Raw genomic sequence first — 27,695 nt, 5'->3', positions numbered from 1 at the left:
CACGCTCTGAGCCGAAGGCGAACGCCCAACGACTGCGCTACCCAGGCGCCCCAGAGCATGTGATTCTTGATCATGGGGTCATGAGTTCAAGCCCCATCTTGGGCATAGAATTTACTTTAAAAATCAATCAATCAATCAATCAATCCTATTCGTGTTTTTGATTTTTAAATTGGGCTAAGTCTTACATCTCCTGAAGTGTTTTTACATGTATGCACAGCTTTGTCACCACCACCCAGATCCAAATTATGAACTATTCCCAGCATCTTAAAACAGTCCTTTGTCCTCCTTCCCAGTCAATCCTCCCTAAGGAAAATCACTACTAGGGGCGCCTGGGTGGCACAGCGGTTAAGCATCTGCCTTCGGCTCAGGGCGTGATCCCTGCATTATGGGATCGAGCCCCACATCAGGCTCTTCCTCTGGGAGCCTGCTTCTTCCTCTCCCACTCCCCCTGCTTGTGTTCCCTCTCTCGCTGGCTCTCTCTCTGTCAAATAAATAAATAAAATCTTTATAAAAAATAAAAAATAAAAAAAAAATAAATAAATAAATAAATAAAATAAAATAAAATAAAATAAATAAAAAAATCTTTGTAATCTCTACACCCAACATGAGCTCACACTCACAACCCAGAGCTCAAGTCACACGCTCTTCCAACTGAGCCAGTCAGGTGCCCCTTCTGTAATTTTTTTAAAACCACCATTTTATTTTTCTCAAGATCTCATGATACAGGAGTTGTGGGAGGACTTGGCCGGACAGTTCTTGGTTGGGGTGCCTTATGCAATTTCACGGAGATGTCCACTGGGGTCAAGTCTGATGGCTGAACCAGAATGGACATCAAAGATGGCTTTACTCACATGGCTGCTGGCTGATAGCTGGAAGACCAACTAGGCTATCAGCACACAGCCTCTCCATGTGGCTTGGACTCTTCATAACACGGTAGCCTCAGACAATTCAGATTTTTTTATACTTGGCAGCCCAGAGCTCCAAAAGTGAGAGACCTAGTGTACAAGGTAGAAACTACCAGGGAGTGTGTGTGTGTGTGTGTGTGTGTGTGTGTGTGTGTGTATCTCCGCTCATGTATATGTGTGCATATATATTATATGTATTTTTACATCAAAAAAAGAAAAGGGGGACCTGGGTGGCGGTTAAGACGGTTAAGTGTCTGCCTTTGGCTCAGGTCATGATCCCAGGGTCCTGGGATCAAGCCTCCTGTCGGCCTCCCTGTTCATCGGGGAGTCTGCTTCTCCCTCTCCCTCTGCCTGCCGCTCCCCCTGCTTGTGCTCTTTCTCTATATCAAAGAGATAAATAAGGGCACCTTGGTGGCTCAGTCGGTTAAACATCTGTCTTGGGCTCAGGTCATGATCCTGGGATCGAGCCCTGCATCAGGCTCCCTTCCTGCTTCTCCCTCTCCCTCTGCCCCTCCTCCCCGCTTGTGCTCTCTCTTTCTCAAATAAATAAAAATCTTAAAAAAGAGAGAGAGAAATAAAATAAAATCTTTAAAAAAAAAGAAAGAAAAGCCTGCTAGTATTTGGGGTTAAGTTGCATTCTCAAATAAATAAAAATCTTAAAAAAGAGAGAGAGAGAGAAATAAAATAAAATCTTAAAAAAAAAAAAGAGAGAGAAAAGCCTGCTAGTATTTGGGGTTAAGTGGCGTTGAATCTGTAGATCAACATGGAAGGAACTGACTTCTTAACGATACTGTCTTCCAACCCATAAATATCTCTCTCCATTTATGAGAATAAGGATACTTAATTTAATTTCTGTCAACAATGTTTTGTAGTAAATTTAGTACATCTTTTGCTGGGGCGCCTGGGTGGCTCAGTTGCTTAAGCGTCTGCCTGCAGCTCAGGTCATGATCCTGGACTTCCCAGGATCGAGTCCCGCATGGGGCTCCCTGATCAGCAAGGAGGCTGCTTCTCCCTCTGCCCTTCACCCTGCTCGCGTTCTTGCTCGCTCACTCTCTCTCAAATAAATAAAATCTTTTTAAAAAATGCATCTTTCGCTAAATTTATTCCTAAATATTTTGATACTATTATAAATGGTTTTTGAAAGTTTCATTCTCCAACCGTTTGTTGCTAATATATAGAAAACAACTGGTTTCTGGTATACTGACCTTGTATCCACTGACTTTGCTAAATTCACGTATTTGTCCTAATAATTTTGATTTCCTCTTAAATCAGAGAAATTGTTTCTTAATTCCCAAGCAAAATTTTAGAAAACCACTCTGTGGTTGATTTCTATTTATATTGGGCTATAATTAAAGTTTCTTTTTTTTTTTAATGATTTTTTTATTATATTATGTTAGTCACCATACAGTACATCCCCAGTTTCCGATGTAAGGCTTGATGATTCATCAGTTGTGTATAACACCCAGTGCACCATGCAATACGTGCCCTCCTTACTACCCATCACCGGTCTATCCCATTCCCCCACCCCCCTCCCCTCTGAAGTCCTCAGTTTGTTTCTCAGAGTCCATAGTCTCTCATGTTTCATTCCCCCTTCTGATTACCCCCCCTTTCTTTATCCCTCTCTTCCCCCACCGATCATCCTAGTTCTTATGTTCCATAGATGAGAGAAATCATATGATAGTTGTCTTTCTCTGCTTGACTTATTTCACTTAGCATTATCTCCTCCAGTGCTGTCCATGTTGTAGCAAATGTTGAGAACTCGTTCTTTCTGATAGCTGAGTAATATTCCATCGTATATATGGACCACAACTTCTTAATCCAGTCATCTGTTGAAGGGCATCTCGGCTCCTTCCACAATTTAGCTATTGTGGACATTGCTGCTATGAACATTGGGGTGCATATGGCCCTTCTCTTCACTACGTCTGTATCTTTGGGGTAAATACCCAGTAGTGCAATGGCTGGGTCATAGTATAATTAAAGTTTCTGAATTGTAGAATCTCCTGGGTTTTTTAAAATTTATCATCATTTTCTTTACGGCCAGGTACATAATTGATTTCTATGGACATAAAGAGTATATGTTCTCTGTAGATTAGAAAGTGCTCTTTGTGTTAAATTAAGCTTACGAACTGTATAATTCAATTCCTCCATGATTTGCTTTGTTTGCCAAATTAAATGAAATTCCGTTGAATTGTAAAAATGAATATTATTTATTCATTTATGGGTGTTTGGTGAGTAAACATCTATGATTCATAGGTTGTCTTTACAGATTATATATTAATTTTACTTACAAGTATGAAAAATGTATATTATGTTACGTTATACATACACATACAGTATTATGTGTTTTTATTAAATAGCCTTTTTGCACTTTTTAATGTATCTGGTCTTAATTTAAATTTTATCTGATGACAATATCTCATTCTTGATTTCTTTTTGTTTGTATTTTTAAAAAAGATTTTATTTATTTGAGGAAAAGAGTACAAGCAGGGGAGACTCCCCACTACTCAGTGATTGAGGTGGGGCTCGATCCCAGGATCCTGAGATCAGGACCTGAGCCAAAGGCAGGTGCTTAACCAACTGAGCCACCCAGGTACCTCTTCTTTTTTTTTTCTTTTTAAGATTTTATTTATTTATTCGACAGAGATAGAGACAGCCAGCGAGAGAGGGAACACAAGCAGGGAGAGTGGGAGAGGAAGAAGCAGGCTCATAGCAGAGGAGCCTGATGTGGGGCTCGATCCCAGAACGCTGGGATCACGCCCTGAGCCGAAGGCAGACGCCCAACCGCCGTGCCACCCAGGCGCCCCCAGGTACCTCTTCTTATTTGTATTTTTATGATCTGTATCTGTCCATGCCTTCGTTTTCAAAGAGAGACAGAATAAGCAGGGTGCGAGCAGCAGAGGGAGAGGGAGAAGCAGGCTCTCCACCGAGCAGGGAGCCGATGCGAGGCTCCATCCCAGGACCTTGGGATCATGACCTGAGCCAAAGGCAGAAGCTTAACTGACTGAGCCACCCAGGCCCCCCTTTTTAGCACTTTTAAATGCAAATCATTAACAGGTGGGTTTGTAACAACTCAATCTGTTGTTTTGGGTTTTTTTAAATAGGAGAATTGGACTCATTTACACTTACTAAGCTGGAATCTTTGTGCCTTATTCTATCCATTAATTTACATTGGTTTTAAACCTTATCTTACCTTGTGTTGATTCTTTTTCTTTGTATTGACTTGGAAAAGTTTATTTTCTTTCCCTGTTTGCCTCCTCTTAATTTGACAGTTCTAATGTTTGTCTGCATAATGCTGGTGTTTCCCTCTCCTTAGGTAGTAATTATGATGAAACCTGCCTTCCTCTAGTAATATTTCAAAATTTATCAATGAACATAGCTCCCAAAACATTTTACCCACTCACACCCCCACCTCTCCACCTAGGTTAAGAGTTTAGGGGCACCTGGCTGGCTCAGTCCGTAGAGCATGGAACTTTTTTTTTTTTTTAAGATATATTTATTTATTTACTTGACAGAGAGAGACAGCCCGCGAGAGAGGGAGGGAACACAAGCAGGGGGAGTGGGAGAGGAAGAAGCAGGCTCCTAGCAGAGGAGCCTGATGTGGGGCTCGATCCCAGAACGCCAGGATCACGCCCTGAGCCGAAGGCAGACGCTTAACCGCTGTGCCACCCAGGCGCCCCGAGCATGGAACTCTTGATCTCTTGAGGTAATGAGTTTGAGCCCCACGTTGGGTATAGGGATTACTTAAGCAAATAAATAAATCTTAAAAAGTTTAGAAATTGCAATTTTACTTCCTCATTTTCCCATCGACTCTCATGCTCAACTCCCCTTACGTGCATTATCTATGTGAAAAATCCTTACCTAACAGTTACACCATGTATCCCTTATCTCTTTCATATCATAACCACAGCATCAGCGCCAAGAGTTGCTACCGAGCCTGGCACTCAGAATGTTTGTTGGATGAATAAATTATCCACTGAAGAAATAATAATAGTAAATTTTTAAAGGAAAAAAATAAAGAAAAATAGAAGTCAAAAAAGGGGAGAAAGATACTGATATTCATTACAAAATTAATTATTCACAAGTACTGTACTCTTCATCTGCCCAATATTGAGATCTCTTTTCTAATATAATTATCAATTGATTAGAGAGCTTTGAGTATTTTCCTCAGCTAACATCCATGGGCAATATATCGAGCCCTTAAGTATCTAAGATTGTCTTTCTTGTGTCCCAAAAGATGAATGACATTTAGTCCTGGAAGAGGATTCTTGGCTCTGAGCTGCAGTTTCCCTTCCGTTTGTAGATATTACTTCCCGTTTCCAGTGCAGCAAATGAGACTTCTCATGCTAGTTTTAGTTGCTTTCCTTTTTTTTTTTTTAGAGAGAGAGAGAAAGAAAGAGAGCATGAGAGTAGACTAGGGCAGAGGGAAAGGCAGACTCCCAGAAGTAGACTCCCAGCTAACCAGGGAGCCCAATGCGGGGCTCAATCCCAGGACCCCGAGATCATGACCTGAGCCAAAGTCAGACACTCAACTGACTGAACCACCCAGGTGCCCCCAGGAGAGAGAATCTTAAGCAGGCCCCACACCCAGCTTGGAGCCTGACCCAGGGCTTGATGTCAGGACCCTGAGACCACGACCCTGAGATCATGATCTGAGCCCAAATCAAGAGTCCGGTGCTTAACAAACGGAGCGACCCAGGCGCCCCTGCTTTCCTTTTTAAAAATAGCCTCTTCCTTCAGTGTGAAAACTTGTACGCTTCTCCTGTTACCCATGAACTTCAGGAATTTTGCCAGGATGTGTGTATGTGTGTGTCTTTATTATTATTATTATTATTATTATTATTATTATTATTATTATTATTATCTGGGTGTCAATAAGATAAACAAAAACAAAGTTTATCAAGCCTGATAAAGAAAAAAAAAGAAAACAAAGCACACATTTATACATTAGAAATGTACCACCACAGAAACAACTGAACGACGTATCACAGGATCTTATATGTTCTCTTAAGCTCTTTTTTTTTTTTTTTTTTTTTTTAAAGAAAGCTCAGGGACCAATGCGGGGCTTGAACTCACGAGCTGGAGATCGAGTCACATGCTCCACCCACTAAGCCAGCCAGGACCCTTCTTAGGCTTTTAACTGGAAAGTATTTTCATCATCTCTGGCTATTGAACCCTTTAGTAGCATCTGTGAGGTTGTGTAGGCTTTGTTAAGACTTGCTAAATTATAGGGGCGCCTGGGTGGCACAGCGGTTAGGCGTCTGCCTTCGGCTCAGGGCGTGATCCTGGCGTTGTGGGATCGAGCCCCACATCAGGCTCCTCCGCTATGAGCCTGCTTCTTCCTCTCCCACTCTCCCTGCTTGTGTTCCCTCTCTTGCTGGCTGTCTCTCTCTCTCTGCCGAATAAATAAAATCTTAAAAAAAAAAAAAAAGACTTGCTAAATTATAACTTTTATTATTGGTTGTTTCCTGAACTAAAGCGTCATATGTAGACAATGGGAAACCTAGCCACTCCTATAGCCAATCTAACATGAGCAACTTTCCCTACCAGAAATGACACTGGGGCGCCTGGCGGGCTCAGTCGGTAGAGCACATGACTCTTGATCTCAGCTTCGTGAGTTCAAGCCCCACATTGGGCATAGCACTTACTTAAAATAAGAACAGAATATGGAACGCCTGGGTGACTCAGTGGGTTAAGCATCTGCCTTTGGGCAGGACTCTGGGATCGGGTCCTGCACTGGGCTCCTTATTCAGCGGGGAGCCTGCTTCTCCCTCTGCCTCTGCCCCTGCTCATTCTCTCTCTCTGTCTCTCAAATAAATAAATAAAACCTTTTAAAAAAACAGAACAGAGGGGAGCCTGGGTGGCACAGCGGTTAAGCCTCTGCCTTCGGCTCAGGGCGTGATCCTGGCGATCTGGGATCGAGCCCCACATCAGGCTCTTCTGCTATGAGCCTGCTTCTTCCTCTCCCACTCCCCCTGCTTGTGCTCCCTCTCTCGCTGGCTGTCTCTATCTCTGTCGAATAAATAAATAAAATCTTAAAAAAAAAAAAAACAGAACAGAAATGACCTTAAAGTTCTTCCTGGATTCAAATTCATAGAAACAGAAAGTAGAATAGAGGTTACCAGGGGCTGGGGGGGCAGGGAAGATGGGGTCTTACTGTGTAATGGGGACAGAGTATCGCTCTGGACGATGGGAAACTTCTGGTCATGGACGGTGGAGACGGTTGTGCAACATTGTACTTCTGCCACTGAATTAGGCCCTTGAAAAGAGTTAAAATGGTAAATCTTAGGCATATTTTACCGCAATGAAAAAATGCTTCTTAGATTTTTTAAAGCACAAGTAAAACTATAAAGCGAGGAGCTCAGAATTTTCCCATGGTGGATACAAAATATGAGAGCAGATTCACAATACAAGAACACATCTGTGAAAATCAGAAGTGGGCATTTTTGTGCCTAGAGTTGTCCAATTCATCGAGTCAGATGGCAGAATGGTGGTTGCTAGGAAATGAGTTTAATGAGGACAGAGTTTCCGCTGGGGGAGATGGAAGGAGTTCTGGAGACGGATGGTGCTGATGCTTTCACAACCACGTCACTTAATGCCACTGAACTGGACACCCCAAAATGGCTAAAACCATAAAAATTTATGTTTGTGTATATATATATATATATATATATATATTTTAAAAGCTTTTATTTATTTATTTGATAGAGAGGCAGCCAGCAAGAGAGGGAACAGAAGCAGGGGGGAGTGGGAGAGGAAGAAGCAGGCTCCCAGCAGAGGAGCCTGATGTGGGGCTCGATCCCAGGACTCTGGGATCACGGCCTGGGCCGAAGGCAGACGCCTAACGACTGAGCCACCCAGGCGCCCCTGTGTTTGTATATTTTACCATGACTTTTAAAAGTTGTTTTAAGTGGGCATTTTTGGTTCTAGCTCAGGCCCTCTCAAACATGATGAAGTCTCTGGTGACTCAGGATGCGGACAAACAGATCCTGTATGTTATGTGCTCACAGAAGGAGAGCACATACAACACTCAGCTCCAAGGGGAAAACACAAATAACCCGGGCAAATATGTACAGGATTAAAAAAAAAAAAAATCTGGAGGTGCCTGGGTGGCTCAGTTAAGCTTCTGCCTTCGACTCAGCTCATTGATCTTGGGGTCCGGGGATCAAGTCCCGCATCGGGCTCCCTCTCTCTCTTTCTCTCTCAAATAAATAAATAAAAATCTTTAAAAATAAAAATAGTAAAAATAAATAAACGGAATCTGAAAATAGTATAGTGTATTTCATTTGCTTTTTTCTGAAGCATACGTTCCCATGATTTGGGACAGAATTGCTAGAAGCATATGGAAGATATAGTATATAGAAGAGAGTAAATAACGGTGCCCTTGTGTGCAAACGTATTTTTCAGGGATGCTTTGTCTCTGCTTGAGCTTCCCCTGTAGTACCCGGTACTGCTCCCCAGCCCACAGAAGTGTGGGTCCTTTAGCTCCTGGGAGTGTGCAGAACCCACATTGGCCACCAGGGAGCAGGAGTCCCTGTGCGGTACAGATCGGACGGGAGCGGCCACAAGAACGCTCCTGAGGGCACCATTTTGTACCCTGAGGCTTCAGAGGCCCGCAGACACTCCAGCTACCCTCAAGTGGGAGATGCGTTTGGCAGAGATTAGCGTGGACTGACCATGCTGTCCTCTCTGAACCTCTAGGAGGAGCACCCAGATTTCTCAGCTCGTGGGACAGACCTGATTTCTTCCTCTGCTGACACTTACCTCAATACCTATAACCCCCCCACCAACGTGGAACCTGGAAGTATTTTCAGCACTTCGGAGACAGTCTTTGAGGGGCTAGTCCGCTGTCTTCGCGGCGCTGACCTCGCTGAAATAAATCCCTTTCTTGTTTCACCCACACCTGACTCTCTGCTTTTGGATTTTGTCAGCAGCGAGTGGCGGAGTCCGGTCTGTTCGGGACCCCCTGCGCCCCGGCTACCCTGAGAGGCACTTTGCCCAGCTTGTCTAATCTTGTCTAATAATCCTCACAACGAGGCAAGCACTACTATTGTCCACATTTTTCTGACGAGAAACTGAGTGTGAAGGCAAGCAGCCCACGACTGGCAGGTGTAGCTCACTCCACAGGGAAGGGCAACGGCCTTGGTTGCCCTGAACTTCTTCCCACATCCCTTGCCCTTCCTGCAGTCCCAGCTATGGCAAAAGGCTCCAAAAGGAACTCTCTGCTTCCCCCGCCCCCTCCTGATTTACCCCCTCACTATAGCAAGAGTGATTTTTAAAACTCTTTATTGTTATGCTAATGAATGTACATAATGTATGTGTACTGTTCGGATAATAATAATAAAAAGGATGTCCAGGGGCGCCTGGGTGGCACAGCGGTTAAGCGTCTGCCTTCGGCTCAGGGCGTGATCCCGGAGTTATGGGATCGAGCCCCACATCAGGCTCCTCTGCTATGAGCCTGCTTCTTCCTCTCCCACTCCCCTGCTTGTGTTCCCTCTCTCGCTGGCTGTCTCTATCTCTGTCAAATAAATAAATAAATAAATAAATAAATAAATCTTTAAAAAAAAAAAAAAAAAAGGATGTCCAACTAGCTTAAGGAATGGAGCCGTATCAGTTTCCCTGCTGTTCTCTCACATCCCCCTCCTGGCCCCCTAAGAGGTAACTACCCTCCCAACTTTGGTGCTGATTCGTTTTTTAAATCTCTACACCCAACGTGGGGCTCAAACTCGCTAATCTTTATCACACATACGTGTATATCTAAATAATATTATATTTAGTCTTGGGGCGCCTGGGTGACTCAATCAGTTAAGGGTCGGACTCATGATTTCGGCTCAGGTCATGATCTCGGGGTCGTGAGATCGAGCCAGCAAGGAGCCTGTTTAACCCCCTCTCCCTCTGCTCCTCTCCCTGCTCACATGAGCTCTCTCTAAAAAAAAAAAAATTAAAAATATATGTGATGTTTAGTCTTGTCTCATTTTGAAGTCTGTAGAAATGAAATGACATGGTGCGCATTCTTCTGTGACTATTCTTTCACGATTCTTCCATGTGATGTGTATAGTTAGAACTGATGTGTTCCTTGTTGTATGGTATTCCATTGTACGAACATTCCACAATGTCCATTTCTTTTTTCTTTTTTTTTTGATTTTAGTTATTTGAGAGACAGAGAGACTGAGAGACTGAGAGAGAAAGAGAGCACAAGTAGGGCAGAAGGAGAGGAACAAGCAGACTCCCAGCTGAGCAGGGAGCCCAACATGGGGCTTGATCCCAGGACTCTGGGATCATGACCTGAGCCAAAGGCAGATGCTTAACCGACTGAGCCACCCAGGCGCCCGATATAAACATTCTTGTTCATATCTCCTTATGCACGTGCACAAAGCCTTCTCTAGGATATAAAGCGTTTACAAATCTCTTCACACAATTTAATTATGAGCACATGTCAAGGTTTTATTATGGTCTTACTGTAATAAGAAAGACTCCTGACAAACCAAGTCAAAGATCTCTCTCTCAGTAGAAACACCTAAAGGGAGAAAAATGACTAGGTAATATAAAGGAAAAAAGTGTTCTGTGTTTCTCCTTTACTCTCACTACTTGAGTGCTTCTGACACCAGATGGGGTGGGGGTTCCCATACCAAGAAATTCCCTGACACCAGCTGGGTGTCCTACAATTTAACTCAATTCTGATACCATCTACTGGGGTTATCCCATAGGTTAAGAGCTTAGCCCACAACAGGGCCCCTGGGTGGCTCAGTCAGTTAAGCGTCTGCCTTCGGCTCAGGTCATGATTCCAGGCTCCTGGGATTGAACCCCGCATCGGGCTCCCTGCTCCACAGGGAGCCTCCCATTCCCTCTGCCTGCCGCTCCCCCTGCTTGTGCTCTCCCTAATAAATAAATCTTAAAAAGAAAAAAAAAAAAGCTCAGCCACAAGACAGTCCGCTTCCCACCCCCATGTGAGATGCCAACTGCAAGTTGCCTGTACTGATCCACTGGCTATAAATCAGAAGTTCCCACTAGCCCCTCCTGGGGTTTGATTAACTTCTTAGGTCAGCTCTCAGAACTCAGAAAAACAGTATACTTAAAAAAAACCACAAAAAACAATATATTTACTAGATTACCAGCTCATTACAAAGGATTATAACTCAGGAATAGCCAAATGGTAGAGATGCATTGGGCAAGGTAGGTAAAGGTGCAGAACTTCTGAGACCCCCCTGGGCACACCACTCTCCCACCTCTGAGTGTTCACCAACCAGGTGGTCTCCAAACCCCATGACTTTAGGGATTTTTTTTTTTAAGATTTTATTTATTTATATGACAGAGATAGAGACAGCCCGCGGAAGAGGGAACACAAGCAGGGGGAGTGGGAGAGGAAGAAGCAGGCTCCTAGCAGAGGAGCCTGATGTGGGGCTCGATCCCTGAACGCCGGGATCACGCCCTGAGCCGAAGGCAGACGCTTAACTGCTGTGCCACCCAGGCGCCCCGACTTTAGGGATTTTTATAGAGGCTTCATTACATAGGTATGATCGATGAAGTCATTGGCCATTAATGATTAATTCAACCTCCAGTCTCTCTCCCCTCCCCTGGGATGGGGAAGTAGGGCTAAAATTTGCAACCTTCCAACATGGTTGGTTTCCATGCAATCAGCCCCCCAATTTAGGGGTTTTCCAAAAGTCACCTTGATGTGGGAAACAAAGGCAGAAGAAAAATTATTAAATTATCAAATTTCCTTACTACCTAGAGCCCACTGACAAGTCCTTGAAGCAAGCAGAGTGACGTTCCTCTAGGAACTCAACCTCCTCAATGTTACTAGGCAATCCTGGCCCCTGAACGCCCGCCCCCCGCCCCCCGGATCCTGTAAGTCTACTTTAACATATAAACTTCCTTTAGAAACTTCCTTTATCTCTAACCACCCCCCAAGATACGTGTTGGCAATCATCCCTCAAGCATATGGCCCACCGATATGCATCTGAAGGGTCTCCCGACTAAGGTTTTATTAGACGTTAATAAATGCCCTTTTCCCAACAATACCTAGCCCCTTCAAGGTCCTTGGAAACCTTGCTTCCAAAATTCCTTAGAGACTTATGCTATCCCTAATCCCCCCCCAACTTGAAAGTATATAATGGGCCACTCCTCATGACCCCGGTGCACCTCTTTCTGCCCACGGGTCCTGTCCCCGTGCTTTAATAAAACCACCTTTTTGCACCAAAGACGTCTCAAGAATTCTTTCTTGGCTGTTGGCTTCGAACCCTAATGTTCTTTCCTACCTGAATCTCATTAACATCTTTATCACTCTGACCACTTAGAAAATTCCAAGGGTTTTAGGAACGTTGTGATAGGAATGGGGACTAAGGCCAATTTCTGTGATAGATCACATCATAGTAATCATCATTAGATTGTATACAAAAGAAATGTCTCATTAAAGATCTTTAAACTCTTGGGGGCACCTGGCTGGCTCAATCATAGAACATGTGACTCTTGATCTCAAGGTTGTGAGTTCAAGTCCCACGTTGGGCATGGAGCCTACTTTTAAATCAATCAATAATCTTTAGACCCCTGACTGATAGCTGACAGTCAACTTTAGTAGATGGGTAGTTTCTCAGAAGAAATTGTAATTTTATTATAATCTATCATAAAATTGCTTATTTTATCAGCAATGCTACTGGCATCCCAGAGGGGGCGGTGAATTAACATCACCCCACATACCAGGTTTAAGACAATTTTTCTTCTCTAATAATTTAAGTGTTAAATAACAAAAATTCAACCCAGTAAATTTTAAAGATCTAATTGGCTTTATCAATCGATTCTGGAATCTGGGAGCATCCCATCTAGCAAGCGGAGGGCAGCTCCCAGGAGCTATACAAAATGGAAGAGACCATTGGCCAAAGAAAAGAAAGGATTATTTCAGGCAGGTTCTCCTTCCCTTGGCAAGAAAGGCAGGGATCTCATTATGTGGATTACCTTCATCTTCCTTTCCTGGGGTGGGTGGGGGTGGAAAGATTGACATGTGACAAGATTACCTCATTGGTGCTGACCTGAAAATTCCTAATTTTAGCTAAGACTACATTTCTGGAGGAGGTTGAGACTGTAGTTGGGTTGGGTATTAAACCCCAGTTTGGTGACATGGCCTGGCATTACCGTCCCCATTTGGGACCCTTGGTTTTCTTTTTAACAGAAGTGGAGTTGCCAGATGTAGGAAATGCACGTGTGTTATTTTATTTTCCAAAGGGGTTGTAACAATTTATACCCTCACCGCAGTGGGTGAGAGTTCCTGTTGCCCCACACACTATCCAACAATGGATATTGTCTGACTTTTTATTTTCTGTCCATTTGGAGGCTGTCACATGGTATCTCGTCATGGTTTGAATTGGCGTATTGCTGATTATCAATCTGATTGAGCGACTTTTTGTGTTTATTCCAGCCTATTTCCTCTTTTAGGTCATTTACACCTAGATCTGGGCCATCCATTATGGAAGCCGCTGGTCACATTGTTACTGGATTTCTTTTCCTTCAGTGCCCAAGGTTCTTGGTCACGCCTCTTTGAAGAATGAAGAGGTAGCCCAGGCGAAGAGTGGTGGGCAACAAAGCCAAGTTGATTGAGCAATAGTACAAAGTTCCTGAACAGGGAGGGGACCCAAGAGGGTTGCCAAGGGAGTTTCTGTGTCTAGGGGGTTTTATGGGCTTGTTGGCAGGCTATTTTAATCCGATTAACCCTCCCTGCTCCTGTCATCCAATCAGGTTGTCACGTGGGAAAGGGTGGAGGGCTCCTTTCAGGGTGGTGTAAAATCCTTTTAAGGGTAGTTTCCTCGTAGGGCGGGGGACACCTTTGTCCCTGCCTGCCTTTCTTCTAACTCTCCTTCGATATGTGACCACAATTAAAACTAGATCGCCTGCCCCCCGCAGCTCCTGGTGGTTCAGTTGGTTAACTGTCTGCCTTTGGCTCAAGTCACGATCCGGGGTCCTGGGATTGAGCACCCAGTCTGGCTCCCTGCTCAGCGGGGATCCTGCTTCCTCCCTCTCCCTCTGTCCCTCCCCCAGCTGGTGCTCTGTCAAATAGATGAAAAAAAATTTTTTTTAATCTTTAAAATACGATTTAAAAATAAATGAGTAATAAGAGACTCTTAACTATAGAGAACAAACTGAGGGTTGCTGGCAGGGAGGTGGGTGGGGGAATGGACTAAATGGGTGATGGGTATTAAAGAGGGCACTTGTTGGGATGAACAGTGGGTGTTTATTTAAGTGATGAATCACTAAATTCTACTCCTGAAACCAATACTACGCTGTATGTTAACTAACTTGAATTTAAATAAATTTTTTAAAGGGGTGCCTGCCCTTCCCTCCTGCTCCCGCACGCTCTCTCCCTCTCTCTTAAATAAATAAAAATTAAAAAAATAAAAATAAATTGATGGGGCGCCTGACTCTTGGGGTGTCTGACTCTTGGTTTCCACTGGAGTCATGGCCTCAGGGTCTTGAGATCAAGCCCCACGTAGGGCTCTGAGCTTAGAGAGGAGTCTACTTAAGATTCTGTCTCACTCTGCCCCCCACCCCCCTCACAGATGTTCTTTAAATAAATTAATTAAATCTTCAGTTAAAAAAAAAAGAAAATGGGCACCTGGGTGGCTCAGTAGGTTAAGTGTCTCCCTTCAGCTCAGCTCATGACCTGATTGCAGCTCAGGTCACGATCTCAGGATTGTGGAATCTAACCCTGTGTCAGGCTCCCTGCTCAGTGGGGAATCTGCTTCTCCTTCTGCCCCTCCCCCATCTTGAGCACACGCACGCGAGCCCTCTCTCTCAAATAAATAAAATCTTAAAATAAAATAAAGTGTTGGAAATATTTGGCTAGGGGCACCTGGGTGGCTCAGTCGTTAAGTGTCTGCCTTCGGCTCAGGGCGTTATCCCAGCGTCCTGGGATCGAGCCCCGCATCAGGCTCCTCTGCTGGGAGCCTGCTTCTTCCTCTCCCACTCTCCCTGCTTGTGTTCCCTCTCTCACTGGCTGTCTCTCTCTCAAATAAACAAATAAAATCTTAAAAAAATATATTTGGCTAGTGCTTATCCATTTTAATAAAAACTCTATCCAAGTTGTCCCAATCCCTAAAGATTTCCCAGGAAAAACAGTATTTAAGCACCCACTGATTTTATTTTTAAAATATTTTACTTTTTTTTTTTGAGAGAGAGAGAGAGCATGAGTTGGGGGGTGGCAGAGGGAACCGGAGAAGCAGACTCCCCGCTCAGCAGGGAGCCCAATGCAGGACTCGAACTCAGAGCCCTGAGATCATGACCTGAGCTGAAAGCAGCTGCTTAACTGGCTGAGCCACCCAGGTGCCCCACCCAATGATTTTGGAGTCCCATCTGCAAATATGTCATCCATATTTAGATGGGCAGATTGATTTAATTAATTCTGATTCACCAATATCGTATGGATTACATTTGTGGTATTATAAGAAATTTACCTAACCCAGGGTCACAAAAGTTTTTTGTTTTCTTCCAGAAGATTTAAAGTAATTCATTACATTTAGGTCTATGATCTGCCTTGAGTTAATTCTGGTGTGAGGCCAAGGTCTGTTTGTTTGCTTATGGATATTCAATTTCTCCAATACTATTCATTTAAAACAATCCTTTTTTTTTTTTTTTTTTTTAAGATTTTATTTATGGGACACCTGGGTGGCTCAGCAGGTTAAGCATCTGTCCTTGCCTCAGGTCATGATCCCAGGACCCTGGGATCCAGTCCAGCGACCGGCTCCTGTTTCTCCCTCTGCCTGCAGTTCCCCCTGCTTGTGCACTCTCTCTCACTCTCTCTGACAAATAAATAAACTCTTTTAAAAATAAAAAAATAAAGTCTTTATTTTCGCAATGGAAACATGTCTATGTGGATTCCCCATATGGGCAAAACAAAATTTGATTTTCTCCTGTTAATCTGTCTCGTGTAAATTTAATTCTTAGTCTAGCTATAGCCTTGGATAGAGGAAAATTTCTTCCTCCCCAAGGAGGTGAGAAAAAGGGCAACGCAGTCCAACCCGAGGAACAGCACACACCCTACAATGAGCATGAACTTGGCGGGTCCACCAGATGGAAGGAAGGTTGTCATGGCAGGATTAAAGTGACTGAAGAGGATGTGACGGTGGTTGGGGTGCAGAAGGAGGTATGCATCGGCCGTGCTGGGCCTGTAGGCCATGGTGAGGAATCTGGAGTTTACTCTAGGTATAATAGGAAGCGGAGGAGTGACAGGCCGTGAGTGATGTGATTGGAATTCCGGGATTCTCCAGCAAAGGAACATGCCAATTCTGATGTTACAGTGCTTGGCTTGTGGCTGGGAGATCTGAAACGCAGGAGACGCATCAGAAAAACCATCTCCTGCAGGGCTAGGGAGTCCAACGATGGTGAGATCGGGGACACCTCCCAATAAATGAGACCTCAAAGCCTGTGGCTACTTATACGGGTCTCAGCCGGCACTGGGGCTGTGTGTCTGAACTGGGAGGTTTCAACTTGACCTTGACATCCTGGTGAATCCAACTCATGCATCTGCCCAAGGAAAACTTCCCTCATTCCCGCCAGCTGTGGCTGGTAGATCCTTTGCATAAGCTCCTCCATTACAGTGTTTCTCATATGGTATTAGAGTCATTTACATGTTTTCTATTTACCTGGATGTTGAGCAACTTGAGGACAGACACCAAGTTGTTCAACCCTGCTGTATGCTGGGGTCACAGAGGACTGGTTGGGCGAATATCCGTGGGGGATGTGATTGAAGACAACCTTAAATATGAGGAAATCTGGATTATTCCTGGAGCAATTCTTTGCTATCGCATCCTTACAAAGACTGCTTCTGACACAGTATTGATGGTGGACTGACCACAGGGCATACGTGGCCCAGCTTCGTCCAGATAAAAGGTTTCCTTTGTTCCAAGCCACACCATCTGAGACTTTGGACCAGCTGGGTTGGAACCTCACGGGTCAGCAGGGCCCGAGTCTCTATCAAGGGCCAGGACAGGTAATCACTGTAGTAAAATTCTTTTTTTCTCTCCAGCTGAGATGTAATCCACAAACAACATTGCATAAGTTTAAGGTATAGAACATGATAACTTACGATGATTAAGATGATTTAAGACCTACTCTCAGCAACTTTCAAGGGTACAACAGAGTACTGTTAACTCTCGTCAACATGCTCCACATTAGACAGAACTCCAGAACTTATCCATCTTAGTGCAGCAAAATTCTGATTCTCTCCAACAGAGAGCTTTATCCACTCAGCACAGAGTATACTTTTTTTTTTTTTTTAATGAAGATCTTATTTATTTGAGGGGCGCCTGGGTGGCACAGCGGTTAAGCGACTGCCTTCGGCTCAGGGCGTGATCCCGGCGTTATGGGATCGAGCCCCACGTCAGGCTCCTCCGCTGGGAGCCTGCTTCTTCCTCTCCCACTCCCCCCGCTGTGTTCCCTCTCTCGCTGGCTGTCTGTCACATAAATAAATAAAATCTTTAAAATATATATATAAAATAAAAAATGGGCATAATCACAGCATTTACTTTGGGAAGCTACTCTGTCGGTAAGATTACGGGATACAATGCTGAGCATAGGGCCTGGCACAACAGTCAACAAAATTGTAATCATTTTCACTTTACGGTAAGCAGTTCTGTGTGCTCTAAGATGCAGAAACATACACACACTCAGAAATGTGTAAATTACTTCAATTTTGATTAGCTATTTTTAAAAATCTGCTATATATACCCTTTTCTAGAAGTGGTATAGATAAGAGTCTCCAGAACATTAAATGTGATCATTAAATGTGCATATGGGAGGTTCTCCCTCTCAACACACACACAGCAATGCAAGGGAGCATATCTTACATGTCTCACAGGATTAAGAAAACACGGAAAGGGGCATGTCCTGTTTCAGGCATTCATTACTTAAGGTGACCTTTGGTCATCACATGTTCATTACTATTAATGTCTTGTGACGCGTCCTCTGACAACAGATCTGTTTGGATTCAAAGGGCAGTTCTTAATTCCAAAGTAATTAAGGAACCTGTTCTTTAGCTTCCTTTTGGGGTCAAATAAGTTCAAACAGAGAGGATCTATTGTGGTGTCACTAAATTTTATAAAAGGAGACGCTGACATTTATTTTTTAAGAACCATTTTTAAACTTTTTTTTACTGCTGGACTCAGTCTCCTTTCCCTCCTGAGACACCTTCATGCTCATCAAGGATTTACCTGAGCTATCTCAGGGATTGCTTTGCCAGATGTTTGCTTAATTTGATTTTACTGAGGTACAAATAATGCACGTTCAATTGCACATATTTAAACTACATAAATTGGTAAGTTTGGATATATGATTATACCCATGAGACAAGCACCAAAATCAAGATAGGGAACATTTCCCTCACCCCCGCCCAGAGTTTCTCCTGCCTTTGTAACCCATCCCACCCCATTCCTTCCTCCTGCCTCCATCCCGAAGTGACCATTGATCCGTTTTCCCTCTCGATAGATTAGTTTGCATTTTCTAGGATTATCTTGGGATTCATCCATGTTGTTATGTGTCTCGATGGCTCATTTCCTTTTATTTCTGAGTAGTACTCCATTGTATGGATATACCACAATTTTTCTAATCACATGAACTTACGTAATTATCTCTCTCCACACTGGGAAAAAAAACCCAACAAAACACTAATCCTACAGCCCGCCTCTAGCAAAGAGACAGACTGTAACGCCAGCATGTTGCTCCTCTCATTCCTAACTTCATTTTCTCTTTCTTCTTTTGTTGTAAGTTTCTACATTTTCTTATCTGTTAATTTTGTAACGTACATTTAAGTCAGTCCTCTCTGCTCTTTTCTGAAACAAGGATAAAGTACAACCAAACAACACTCAGTTTGTATTTGAATTTATCAGTTCTTTCTTCCTGTTTTCTTTAGGGATGCAGGACTGTGTTGACTTGGTCTACTCACAGATGCTTATCATTTTCTGCTTGGACAGCTGCCACCATCTCAACGGTCCGGGTCTCTGAGCTCATCTCCCTTCTATCCACCTGCTATGATGTCACCAGGTTATCATTCTACAGAAGAAATCCGATCATGTCTTTCTCATACAAAACACCTACCCAAAGGATCTGAAGTCCTTGGCTTAATAAGGCAAGTCATTAGTCACTCATTCTTTCAACAGATATTTACCGAGCTCTGACTGTGTATCAGGCTCTATGTGAGCTGGCTCAGTGTGGGGGTATGGTGACAAACTGGAGAGAGGTGGCCTGTACCCTCATGGATTTCTATTCTAGTAGGGAGACAAACAGAGAGTAAACAAACAAACATGTGAGCAATGTAATTATGAATTGGGTAAACATGAAATTGTTCTTAAGTAACCAGGGTGCTGTGATTGAGTTGTGGGAGCAGGGGTGGATGGCAGAGGCGGCCTTTCTGAGAAGGTGACGTTTATACTGCTTAAATTATGACAAAGAAATGGCCATGGGAAGGGTTCTAGGCAAGGGAAACATCAAGTACCAAGGTCCAGAGGTGAGAAAAAGCTTGGATGGCCAGTCTGGCGGAAGGTACAGAGGTTGCTGGACAGTTGAGCTCTGCCTGCTTCTCCAGCCTCATTTCCCAAAACACAGACCCACATGGAGGCACCCTAAATCCCAGACATGCACAGCTACCCCACTATTTCAACACGTCATGCCTTCTCATTTTTCACCTACTCCCTCCTGAGCATCCTACTCCTGGTGATTGGGTTTCTAAATAATACCTCCATCGAAACCTTTGGGTTCCTCTCTCACCCTCCGCCAAGCGCTAGACTGCTCCTTCCTCCTCTGTGCCTCCACAGAAGTCTGTATGTACTTCCCCTTTTCTTTAATACAGCTAGCATTTATTGAGTGCTTTCTACATGCCAGGCACCATTTTGGGCACTTCACCGGTATACTCAACTTTATGAGGCAGGTCTATTTGTAATCCTCGAAACTTCTATGAGCAAGAGATTTTTACTATCTCTACAATACAGATGAAGAAACAGAGGCCCAGAGAAGTTACATAATTCGTCCACAGTTATGCAATGAGTAAATGGCAGTCAGGATTTCAACCCAGACAGTTCAGTTTATATTTTAACCACTAAGCCCTTTTTGCCTTTCAAGATTGATAATCGTAGCTAACATTTACCAAGCACTTCCTATGTGCTAGGCTTTCTTCTCACCTCTTCATGTACATGAACTCATTGAATCCTACAGCTCTCTGAGGCAGACACTCTAAGTCCTCATCACAACCCCTTTAGTGGCACTAAGACCAGGACTCTCTTGGGTACAGCCCATGTCCTGTCCCACTCAGCAATCCCAATGCTTCCTACACCCAGAAATTGCTCAACAAATGTCTACTGGGTGAATGAATGAACTAGCAGACCCAGTGTTTTTTTCTTGCCTCACGACTCAAACTTCAAGAGCATACAGTGCCCAGAAATAATTGCTTGGAGAAAATCACTATAATGAATATAAATCTGTTATAGTAAATATATACCAATGAGAACTGATTAATACAAAGGCTAACTTCACATGCATGTTTGGTGCATTTCCAATGTGAGGTAGGAAAATTCCTTTATGTATCAGAGATTGTATTATGTATTAGAAGATGTACTAACCAACCAAAATGGGGCAAAGGGCTGCTTCCAAGACAGCTCACACAATAAATCTAATCTATGTTGGAATGTTCCCACAGCTCACAAAAACAACACATCAACTTATAAAACCATCTCCACCTTTTGTCTGGCTATTGCTCTTTGACCTGATAGCAGATAAATTTCACTTATTAGACACAATAAATAAAAGTTTAAAATGTCATTGAGGGGCACCTGGGTGGCTCAGTTGGTTAAGCATCTGCCTTCGGCTCAGGTCATGATCCCAAGGTCCTGGGATTGAGCCCTGCATCGGGCTCCCTGCTCAGCGGGAAGTCTGCTTCTCCCTCTCCCTCTCCCTGCCACTCCGCCTGCTTGTGCTTTCTCTCTGTCAAATAAATAAAATCTTTAAAAAAAAAAAGTTACATACTGAGCAATTCCATCATTCTCAGAATAAGAACATTACAAAGATGCAGAACATTATGAACAATAGCCAAACTATGGGAAGACCCCAAATGTCCATAGACTGATGAATGGACAAAGAAGATGCGGTATGTCTATACAATGGAATACTACTCAGCCATCAAAAAGAACGAAATCTTGCCATTTGGGATGACATGGATGGAGCTAGAGAGTATTATGCTAAGTGAAATAGAGAAAGAAATACCATATGATTTCACTCATACGTGGAATTTAAGAAACGAAACAGAGGAACATAAGGGAAGGAAAATAAAGATGCAGAACAGATTGGTGGTTGCCTGGGCTTGGGGGTAAGGGTTGGGAGAAGCTTGTGACCATAAAGAAGTGGCAGGAGGGATCACTGTGATGAAACAGTTCTGTGTCTTTTTTTTTTTTTTTAAGATTTTATTTATTTATTTGACAGAGAGAGAGAGACAGCCAGCGAGAGGGAACCCAAGCAGGGGCAGTGAGAGAGGAAGAAGCAAGCTTACAGCAGGGGAGCCTGATGTGGGGCTCGATCCCAGAACACCGGGATCACGCCCTGAGCCAGAGGCAGACGCTTAACGACTGAGCCACCCAGGCGCCCCTAAACGGTTCTGTGTCTTGATCCTGGTGATGGTTACATGAATCTACCCAAGTAATAAAACTGCACAGACACTGAAGTACATGTAAAACTGCTGAAATCTGAATGAGGTCTGCAGATTGTACTGTTCTTTTCCTGCTTTTGATACTGTGCTGGAGTTATGGAAGGTGGTACTGATATGGCAAACAAAGGCAAAAGAAAAACTAAATTTCCTTACCGCTTGCAGCCCACTGACAAGTCCTTGAAACAGGCAGAGTAACATTCCTCTGGGAGCTCAGCGGCCTCGGTATTGACCCTTTGCTAAGGGCGAAAAGCAATCTTAGCCTGACCCTCCAGGGTCCTGTAAGTCTACTTTAAACAGACAGAAATGCCTTTGGAAACTTCCTTGATGTCCACTCGCCGAGATACATGTTAGCAATCATCCTCCAAGCATGTGGCCCCCTGATACACATCTGAAGTGTCTCATGACAAAGATTTCACTGAACAGTAATAAAGGACCTTTTCCTAACAACACCTAGCCCCCTCAAGGTCTTGGAAACCTTGCTTCCAAAATTCTTTAGAAACGTATGCTTCCCTAACCCCCTCCAAACTTGAAAGTTTATAATCAGTCACAACCCCAGCACAGCTCTTTCTGCCCATGGGTCTCTTCCCTATGCTTTAATAAAACCATCTTTTTGCACCAAAGACGCCTCAACAATTCTTTCTTGACCGTGTGCTCCAAACCCCAACATTTCCACATCATTATCTTTGGGGAAAATTAGATGAAGGGTATAATAAGACCTCTCTATACTATTTTGGCAACTTCCTGTAGATCTATAATTATTTAAAAATAAAAAAATAGGGGCACCTGGATGGCTCACTTGGTTGGGCGTCTGCCTTCGGCTCAGGTCATGATCCCAGAGTCCCGGGATTGAGCCCCACGTCAGGCTCCCTGCTCAGTGGGGAGTCTGCTTCTCCCTTTGACCCTCCCCCCTCTCAGGCTCTCTCTCAATCTCTCTCAAATAAATAAATAAAATCTTAAAAAAATAAAAATAAAAAAATAAATCATTAGGGAAATGCACATCAAAACCACAATAAGATATCACCTCACAGCCATTAGTAACAAGTATTGGTAGGATATGGAGAAACTAGAACTCTTGTACATGGCTGGTAGGTATGTAAAATGGTGCAGCCATTAGGGAAAATGGTATGGAGATTCCTCAAAAAATTAAAAACACTATTACCATATAATAGTAATTATACGGCAATCCCCCTTCTGAGTATATATCCAAAAGAACTGAAAGCAGGATCTCAGAGAGATATTTGCACACCCATAGTCATTGCGACATTATTCACAATAGCCAAAATGTGGAAGAGACCCAAATTTCCTTAGACTAATAAATAGATACACACAATGTGGTACATACATACAATGGGCTATTAGCCTTAAAAAACAAAGACATTTGTCACGTTTGGATGAACCCTGAAGACATTATACTAAATGAAATAAGCCAGTCGCCAAATAAAAACAAATACTGTATGAATCCACTTTTATAAGTATCTAAAGAAGTCAGAATCATAGAAATAGAAGGTAGGATAGAGGTTACCAGAGCCTGGGGGTGGGGAAAAATGGGGAGTAGTTGTTAAGTGGGTATAGGGTTTCCATTTTACGGGATGAAAAAATTCTAGAGGCACCTGGGTCGCTCAGTTGAGCGTCTGCCTTCCGCCTAGGTCTTGATCCGCTCAAGCCTCGAAACGGGCTCCATGCTTAGCAGAGAGCCTGCTTCTTGCTCTCCCTCTGCGGCTCCCTCTGCTTGTGCTCTCTGTCAAATAAATGAATAAAATATTTTTTAAAAAAATGAAAAATTTCCAGAGATCTATAACACAATAATGTGAGATATAATTAATACCACTTACTGTACACTTAAAAATGGAAAGATGAGGGGTGCCTGGGTGGCACAGCGGTTAAGCGTCTGCCTTCGGCTCAGGGCGTGATCCCAGCGTTATGGGATCAAGCCCCACATCAGGCTCCTCCGCTATGAGCCTGCTTCTTCCTCTCCCACTCCCCCTGCTTGTGTTCCCTCTCTCGCTGGCTGTCTCTATCTCTGTCAAATAAATAAATAAAATCTTAAAAAAAAAATGGAAAGATGATAAATTTTATAGTATTTTTTTTTTGCCAGAAAGAAAGCGGAAGCAAAATAATGAAATCTTCAGATTTAATAAAGTTCGGTGTTGATTATATGGTGTTGGTTATATTATCTCCAACTTTCATTTATGTAATATTCCATAATAAACATTTTAAAATAGCTATGTTTTGGGGCGCCTGGGTAGTGCAGTCGTTAAAGCGTCTGCCTTCGGCTCAGGGCGTGATCCCAGCGTTCCGGGATCGAGCCCCACATCGGGCTCCTCTGCTGGGAGCCTGCTTCTTTCTCTCTCACTCGCCTGCTGTGTTCCCTCTCTCGCTGGCTGTCTCTCTGTCACATAAATAAATAAAATCTTTAAAAATAAAATAAAATAAAATAGCTATGTTTTATTGGACAGATTTTATCATTTTAAGGCCCAAATGTAAAGACAATACAGAATTTTTCCCTGTGTTCATTTGGACATCCAGTATTAAAGATTCTAACTTGCTGGTAATCAATCAGGAGGCTCACAATTCTATCGCGATAAATAGCCAAACGAGGAAATGACGAACCACCGACTAACTCCATATTTTAAATATCAGATAATGTCACGAAAACAACTGTGAATTTATCATTGGAAGCACAGTTTTCTCACAGATTCTTATTAAAAGACATCTAGACAAGTGAAATTACTTAGAATCTTCGTTTTTTTTTCAAAGGAACTGCCTAGGCAAAAAACATTTGCCTATGGAGAATAAATGCTGGCTTTTTGCTTTGTATTTTGGTACCTGAAGCTGTCACGAAATTGGGGTGCTTTTTTCAATTGAACAAAAGGTAAAATTGCACTTCATTCATGAACAAACAGATATTGAACACAATTCCAAGTACTGTACTAAATTACCAAATTCCTGGTCTTTGGAATTTTGTTTTTCTATTCTCTAATTTGTTTTCAAATTATCTTTTACAATTTACTGCCAGAAATGACGTTATTATGAAAATGTTCACTTATAAACAGACCATAAAAAATTCACCTTGTTTTACAAGGACAGCACTTGTCTTCCTTCTGAAAACATTTTGCTTTGTTGAGGTTACCAAACGTCCCACTTTGGGAAAACATTAAACCAGCAAGCTGTATGACTAACGTGGTTCTGGCAGTTGCTAGAACCCCCGTTTGAAGTCATCCTATCCGTCAGGAGAGCTCCATTCTAGATTATTCTACTACTCAACCTCTAGTTGGGTGACACAAGCTCAGACTCATTGTTAGTTTCACAAAAATGAAAATTCATACTTTATAAAAAGAAACCTTTCACCAGCAACCTCCAAGTCCAAAATTATCTTAAAGAAACTTGCGTTTATCTCTTTGTTGTTCAAGTAAATAGATCTTACCACGTTTTAGTTCATTTACACATAAACTCATTGACATCGTTTTTTTTTAATGCGATGCTTAGAAATGCTAAATTTTAATGGCTGACGACCTTTTCTAAGTGGTACGTAACTGATTTGCATTAACGTGCTAATCTTCAGAGGACTCCTTACTTAGGAAGGTTGGTATTACGCCACAAACAGCCGTCTGCATGTTTATTTACACCCCCGGCTCAATGACTCAGACTCTGGGCCACGTGTCACCGAGATCCCAACGCCCCTGCCTTACTCACGTTCCTGGGGTTATCATCCTTGCGGGACAGGGGGCCACACCCAGGGCGTAGGGAAACCAGCCAGAGGGGTCGTAGCTGGGAAACTCCACCTTTACTGTCGCTTGGACAACAAACACGTTTATGGGAGAAACACTATTTTCTTGGACACGAATTTCTCGTCTCCCAAAGCGGGTTTTCGGCTTCCTGATCCGCAGCTCTTTTTTTCCCAACCAGAGTTCGGGGAGCCAGACCTCAGCCCGCCACCGTCGTCACCGGGAGCACGAGCCTCGCCTCTCTGGGCCTCCGCGGCCGGAGGCCAGCCCCCACCCCCCACCCCGATCCCGCCACCAGTCTAGCTCGAAGACAGACTTTTCGGAGCCCTTGTGGGAATCGAAAAGGACGAAAGCATTCCTGACTCTAAAAAAGTGTCATTAGAGCTCCTTCGCCCTGCTATAACCAAGTGCAAAAATAAAACCAGCCAGGACGGGCTCGCGTTAAAGATGGGGGTGGGGGTGTGCTTCCACGGCAAACACTGACAAAAAACAGCAGCGGGCCGCGCCGCTCCTGGGCGCCTCCGAACCAGAACCGGGGCGGCCTTCCCGGGAAACTCGCCGCGGAGGACCCTTTTTCCTCACCTAAGTCCGGAAAAACCTAAGACTTAGGGGGGTTTGGACTTCGGAGGCGGGAGCAAAGTACCCCTCCTCCCTCCCCGGCCGGAAGTACCCCTCTCTCTCAAAGGCGCGCCTTTGTGGCGCACGCGCACTGAGTTACTTAGCAACGTCGGCGCTAACCCACCCCAGCTGGGAGCCCAGCAACAACCGAGCTGCCGCGTCTCCCACCAATCAGCGCTGGCCTCGCCTTCACACGCTTCACCAATCAGCGCCGGCGTCGCAAGGAAGTTTCGAGAGCTTTCGAGGAAGGTCCCCTTAACTCAAATCCATCCGCCATATAATTTTCCCACTTTTTCCTAAGGGAGGAGAAGAGTCTCCTGGCAGAGAGGGGAAGTGATTTTTGGGGGTCCTTTCTTCAGCTGTGAGGAACTTGGGGGCTCCGTGGGAGGGTCTAACTGGGCCGCGGGAGGTGGGGCCGCGCGAACTACTTTCCGCAGCGTACGGACACGGCGGCTACGTCGGCAGTGATGAGTCACGCAACAGACGCTGCATAAATTTCAGCCCCGCCGAGCTGCGAGCGTTCAGGAGCGGCTGGCATTGTCGGGTGTGGGTGTCTTAGCGGCTTGGTGACTCGACGTGATTGTATTCGGTGTCTTGGCGTTCGCTAACAGGTACTGGCCGGCAGCTTTCGCGACCTAGCAGGAGTGGAGAGGGGCTCTAAGTGAGACCTGGCTGGCGGATTTGGGGGTCGGGGGGGGCGCCTCAGGCAGAAGGGTAGGGGGAGGGGCGGGCGAGGTGACGCGGCGCTGCGGCGCCGGGCCTTTCCGGAAGAGTGGGCCTTGTTTACGTGTAGGAAGCGGGGGCGGTTGGCGCGCGCGCCGACACAGACTAACCGACACTTAACCAATGGAGAGTCCATCGCGTCTGCTTCAGAGGGGGAAGGCTGAAAAGAGGTAGTCCAGTGCGATTCCGAAAACGGTCTGGATTTTGAATCCCGACGCGGTGAAAGGGTCCCACCTCACCTTTGCTTAAACGGCAGTTTTACTTACCGAGTTTTATGGGCGCTTTTTTTTTAATTTAACGTATTCTCAGGTTTTGGGAAAATCCCGGGGATGCGGGGGAAGACGATTTGGCGAAGAGTCTGGAATAATTAGGGCTCTGGTTATTATCCATCGCGGCTTTTTTTTTTTTTTTGGTCCTTCTATCCCGTTTAAGTTGAAGCCTTGACTACATTTTGTACTCAGCTAATTTAAGGTTATGGGGGGGGGCTTGTGAGGGACTTTAATGGGGTTAAAGCACTTTGGAAGCTGAAGTTAATTGTTTTGGACAATTGATTATAAGTGTAGGTAATACAAATATATATATTTTTTGAAGATTCCTTCTATGCTCAGCGCAGAACCTGACTCGGGGCTCCATCCCATGACACTGAGATCATGACCTGAGTTGAAATCTAGTGAGGCACTTAACCCACTGAGCCACCCAGGCGCCCTCGGTAATATAAAGATCTTGAGATGGTGTACTAATACTTTCTTCCTAAAATCTAGGTCAAAATGCAGATCTTCGTGAAGACCCTGACCGGCAAGACCATCACCCTGGAGGTGGAGCCCAGTGACACCATCGAAAATGTGAAGGCCAAGATCCAAGATAAAGAGGGCATCCCCCCTGACCAGCAGAGGCTCATCTTTGCAGGCAAGCAGCTGGAAGATGGCCGCACTCTTTCTGATTACAACATCCAGAAAGAGTCGACTCTCCACCTGGTCCTGCGCCTGAGAGGTGGCATGCAGATCTTTGTGAAGACCCTGACCGGCAAGACCATCACCCTGGAGGTGGAGCCCA

At 44.1% G+C, this 27,695-nt stretch overlaps 1 protein-coding gene and 1 long non-coding RNA gene across 4 annotated transcripts in view; one reads left to right on the top strand and one right to left on the bottom strand.

Annotated features, from left to right (window-relative positions):
* Positions 1-426: 426 nt before the first annotated feature.
* Positions 427-26,238, bottom strand: LOC103658518. 2 transcript variants are annotated; one of them, XR_005834746.1, is made up of 5 exons: positions 25,270-26,238; positions 23,187-23,314; positions 16,532-16,643; positions 7,060-7,161; positions 427-481 (listed from the first exon to the last, which is right to left on the bottom strand). It is a non-coding gene; the product is annotated as an uncharacterized LOC103658518 (long non-coding RNA). The 2 variants fall into 2 exon arrangements; XR_005834747.1 differs by lacking the exon at positions 427-481 and adding an exon at positions 4,928-5,266.
* A 141-nt stretch (positions 26,239-26,379) lies between these two features.
* The window catches only part of UBB (ubiquitin B), a 2,774-nt gene continuing 1,458 nt past the window's right edge, over positions 26,380-27,695 (top strand). The window contains exons 1-2 of one of the 2 annotated variants that reach the window (XM_040630085.1): positions 26,380-26,530; positions 27,404-27,632. In XM_040630085.1, the coding sequence (XP_040486019.1) occupies positions 27,410-27,632 (223 nt within the window). In that variant the 5' untranslated portion in view covers positions 26,380-26,530; positions 27,404-27,409. Of the gene's footprint in view, positions 26,531-27,403; positions 27,686-27,695 lie in introns of both variants that reach the window. The other variant, XM_040630084.1, reaches the window with a different exon arrangement.

The sequence above is a fragment of the Ursus maritimus genome, unplaced genomic scaffold (assembly GCF_017311325.1).
Source record: "Ursus maritimus isolate PB19 unplaced genomic scaffold, ASM1731132v1 scaffold_14, whole genome shotgun sequence".
In the NCBI taxonomy this organism is placed as follows: Eukaryota; Metazoa; Chordata; class Mammalia; order Carnivora; family Ursidae; genus Ursus; species Ursus maritimus.
Note: the sequence above shows the minus strand (reverse complement) of the source record. Positions and strands in the feature narration are given on the sequence as shown.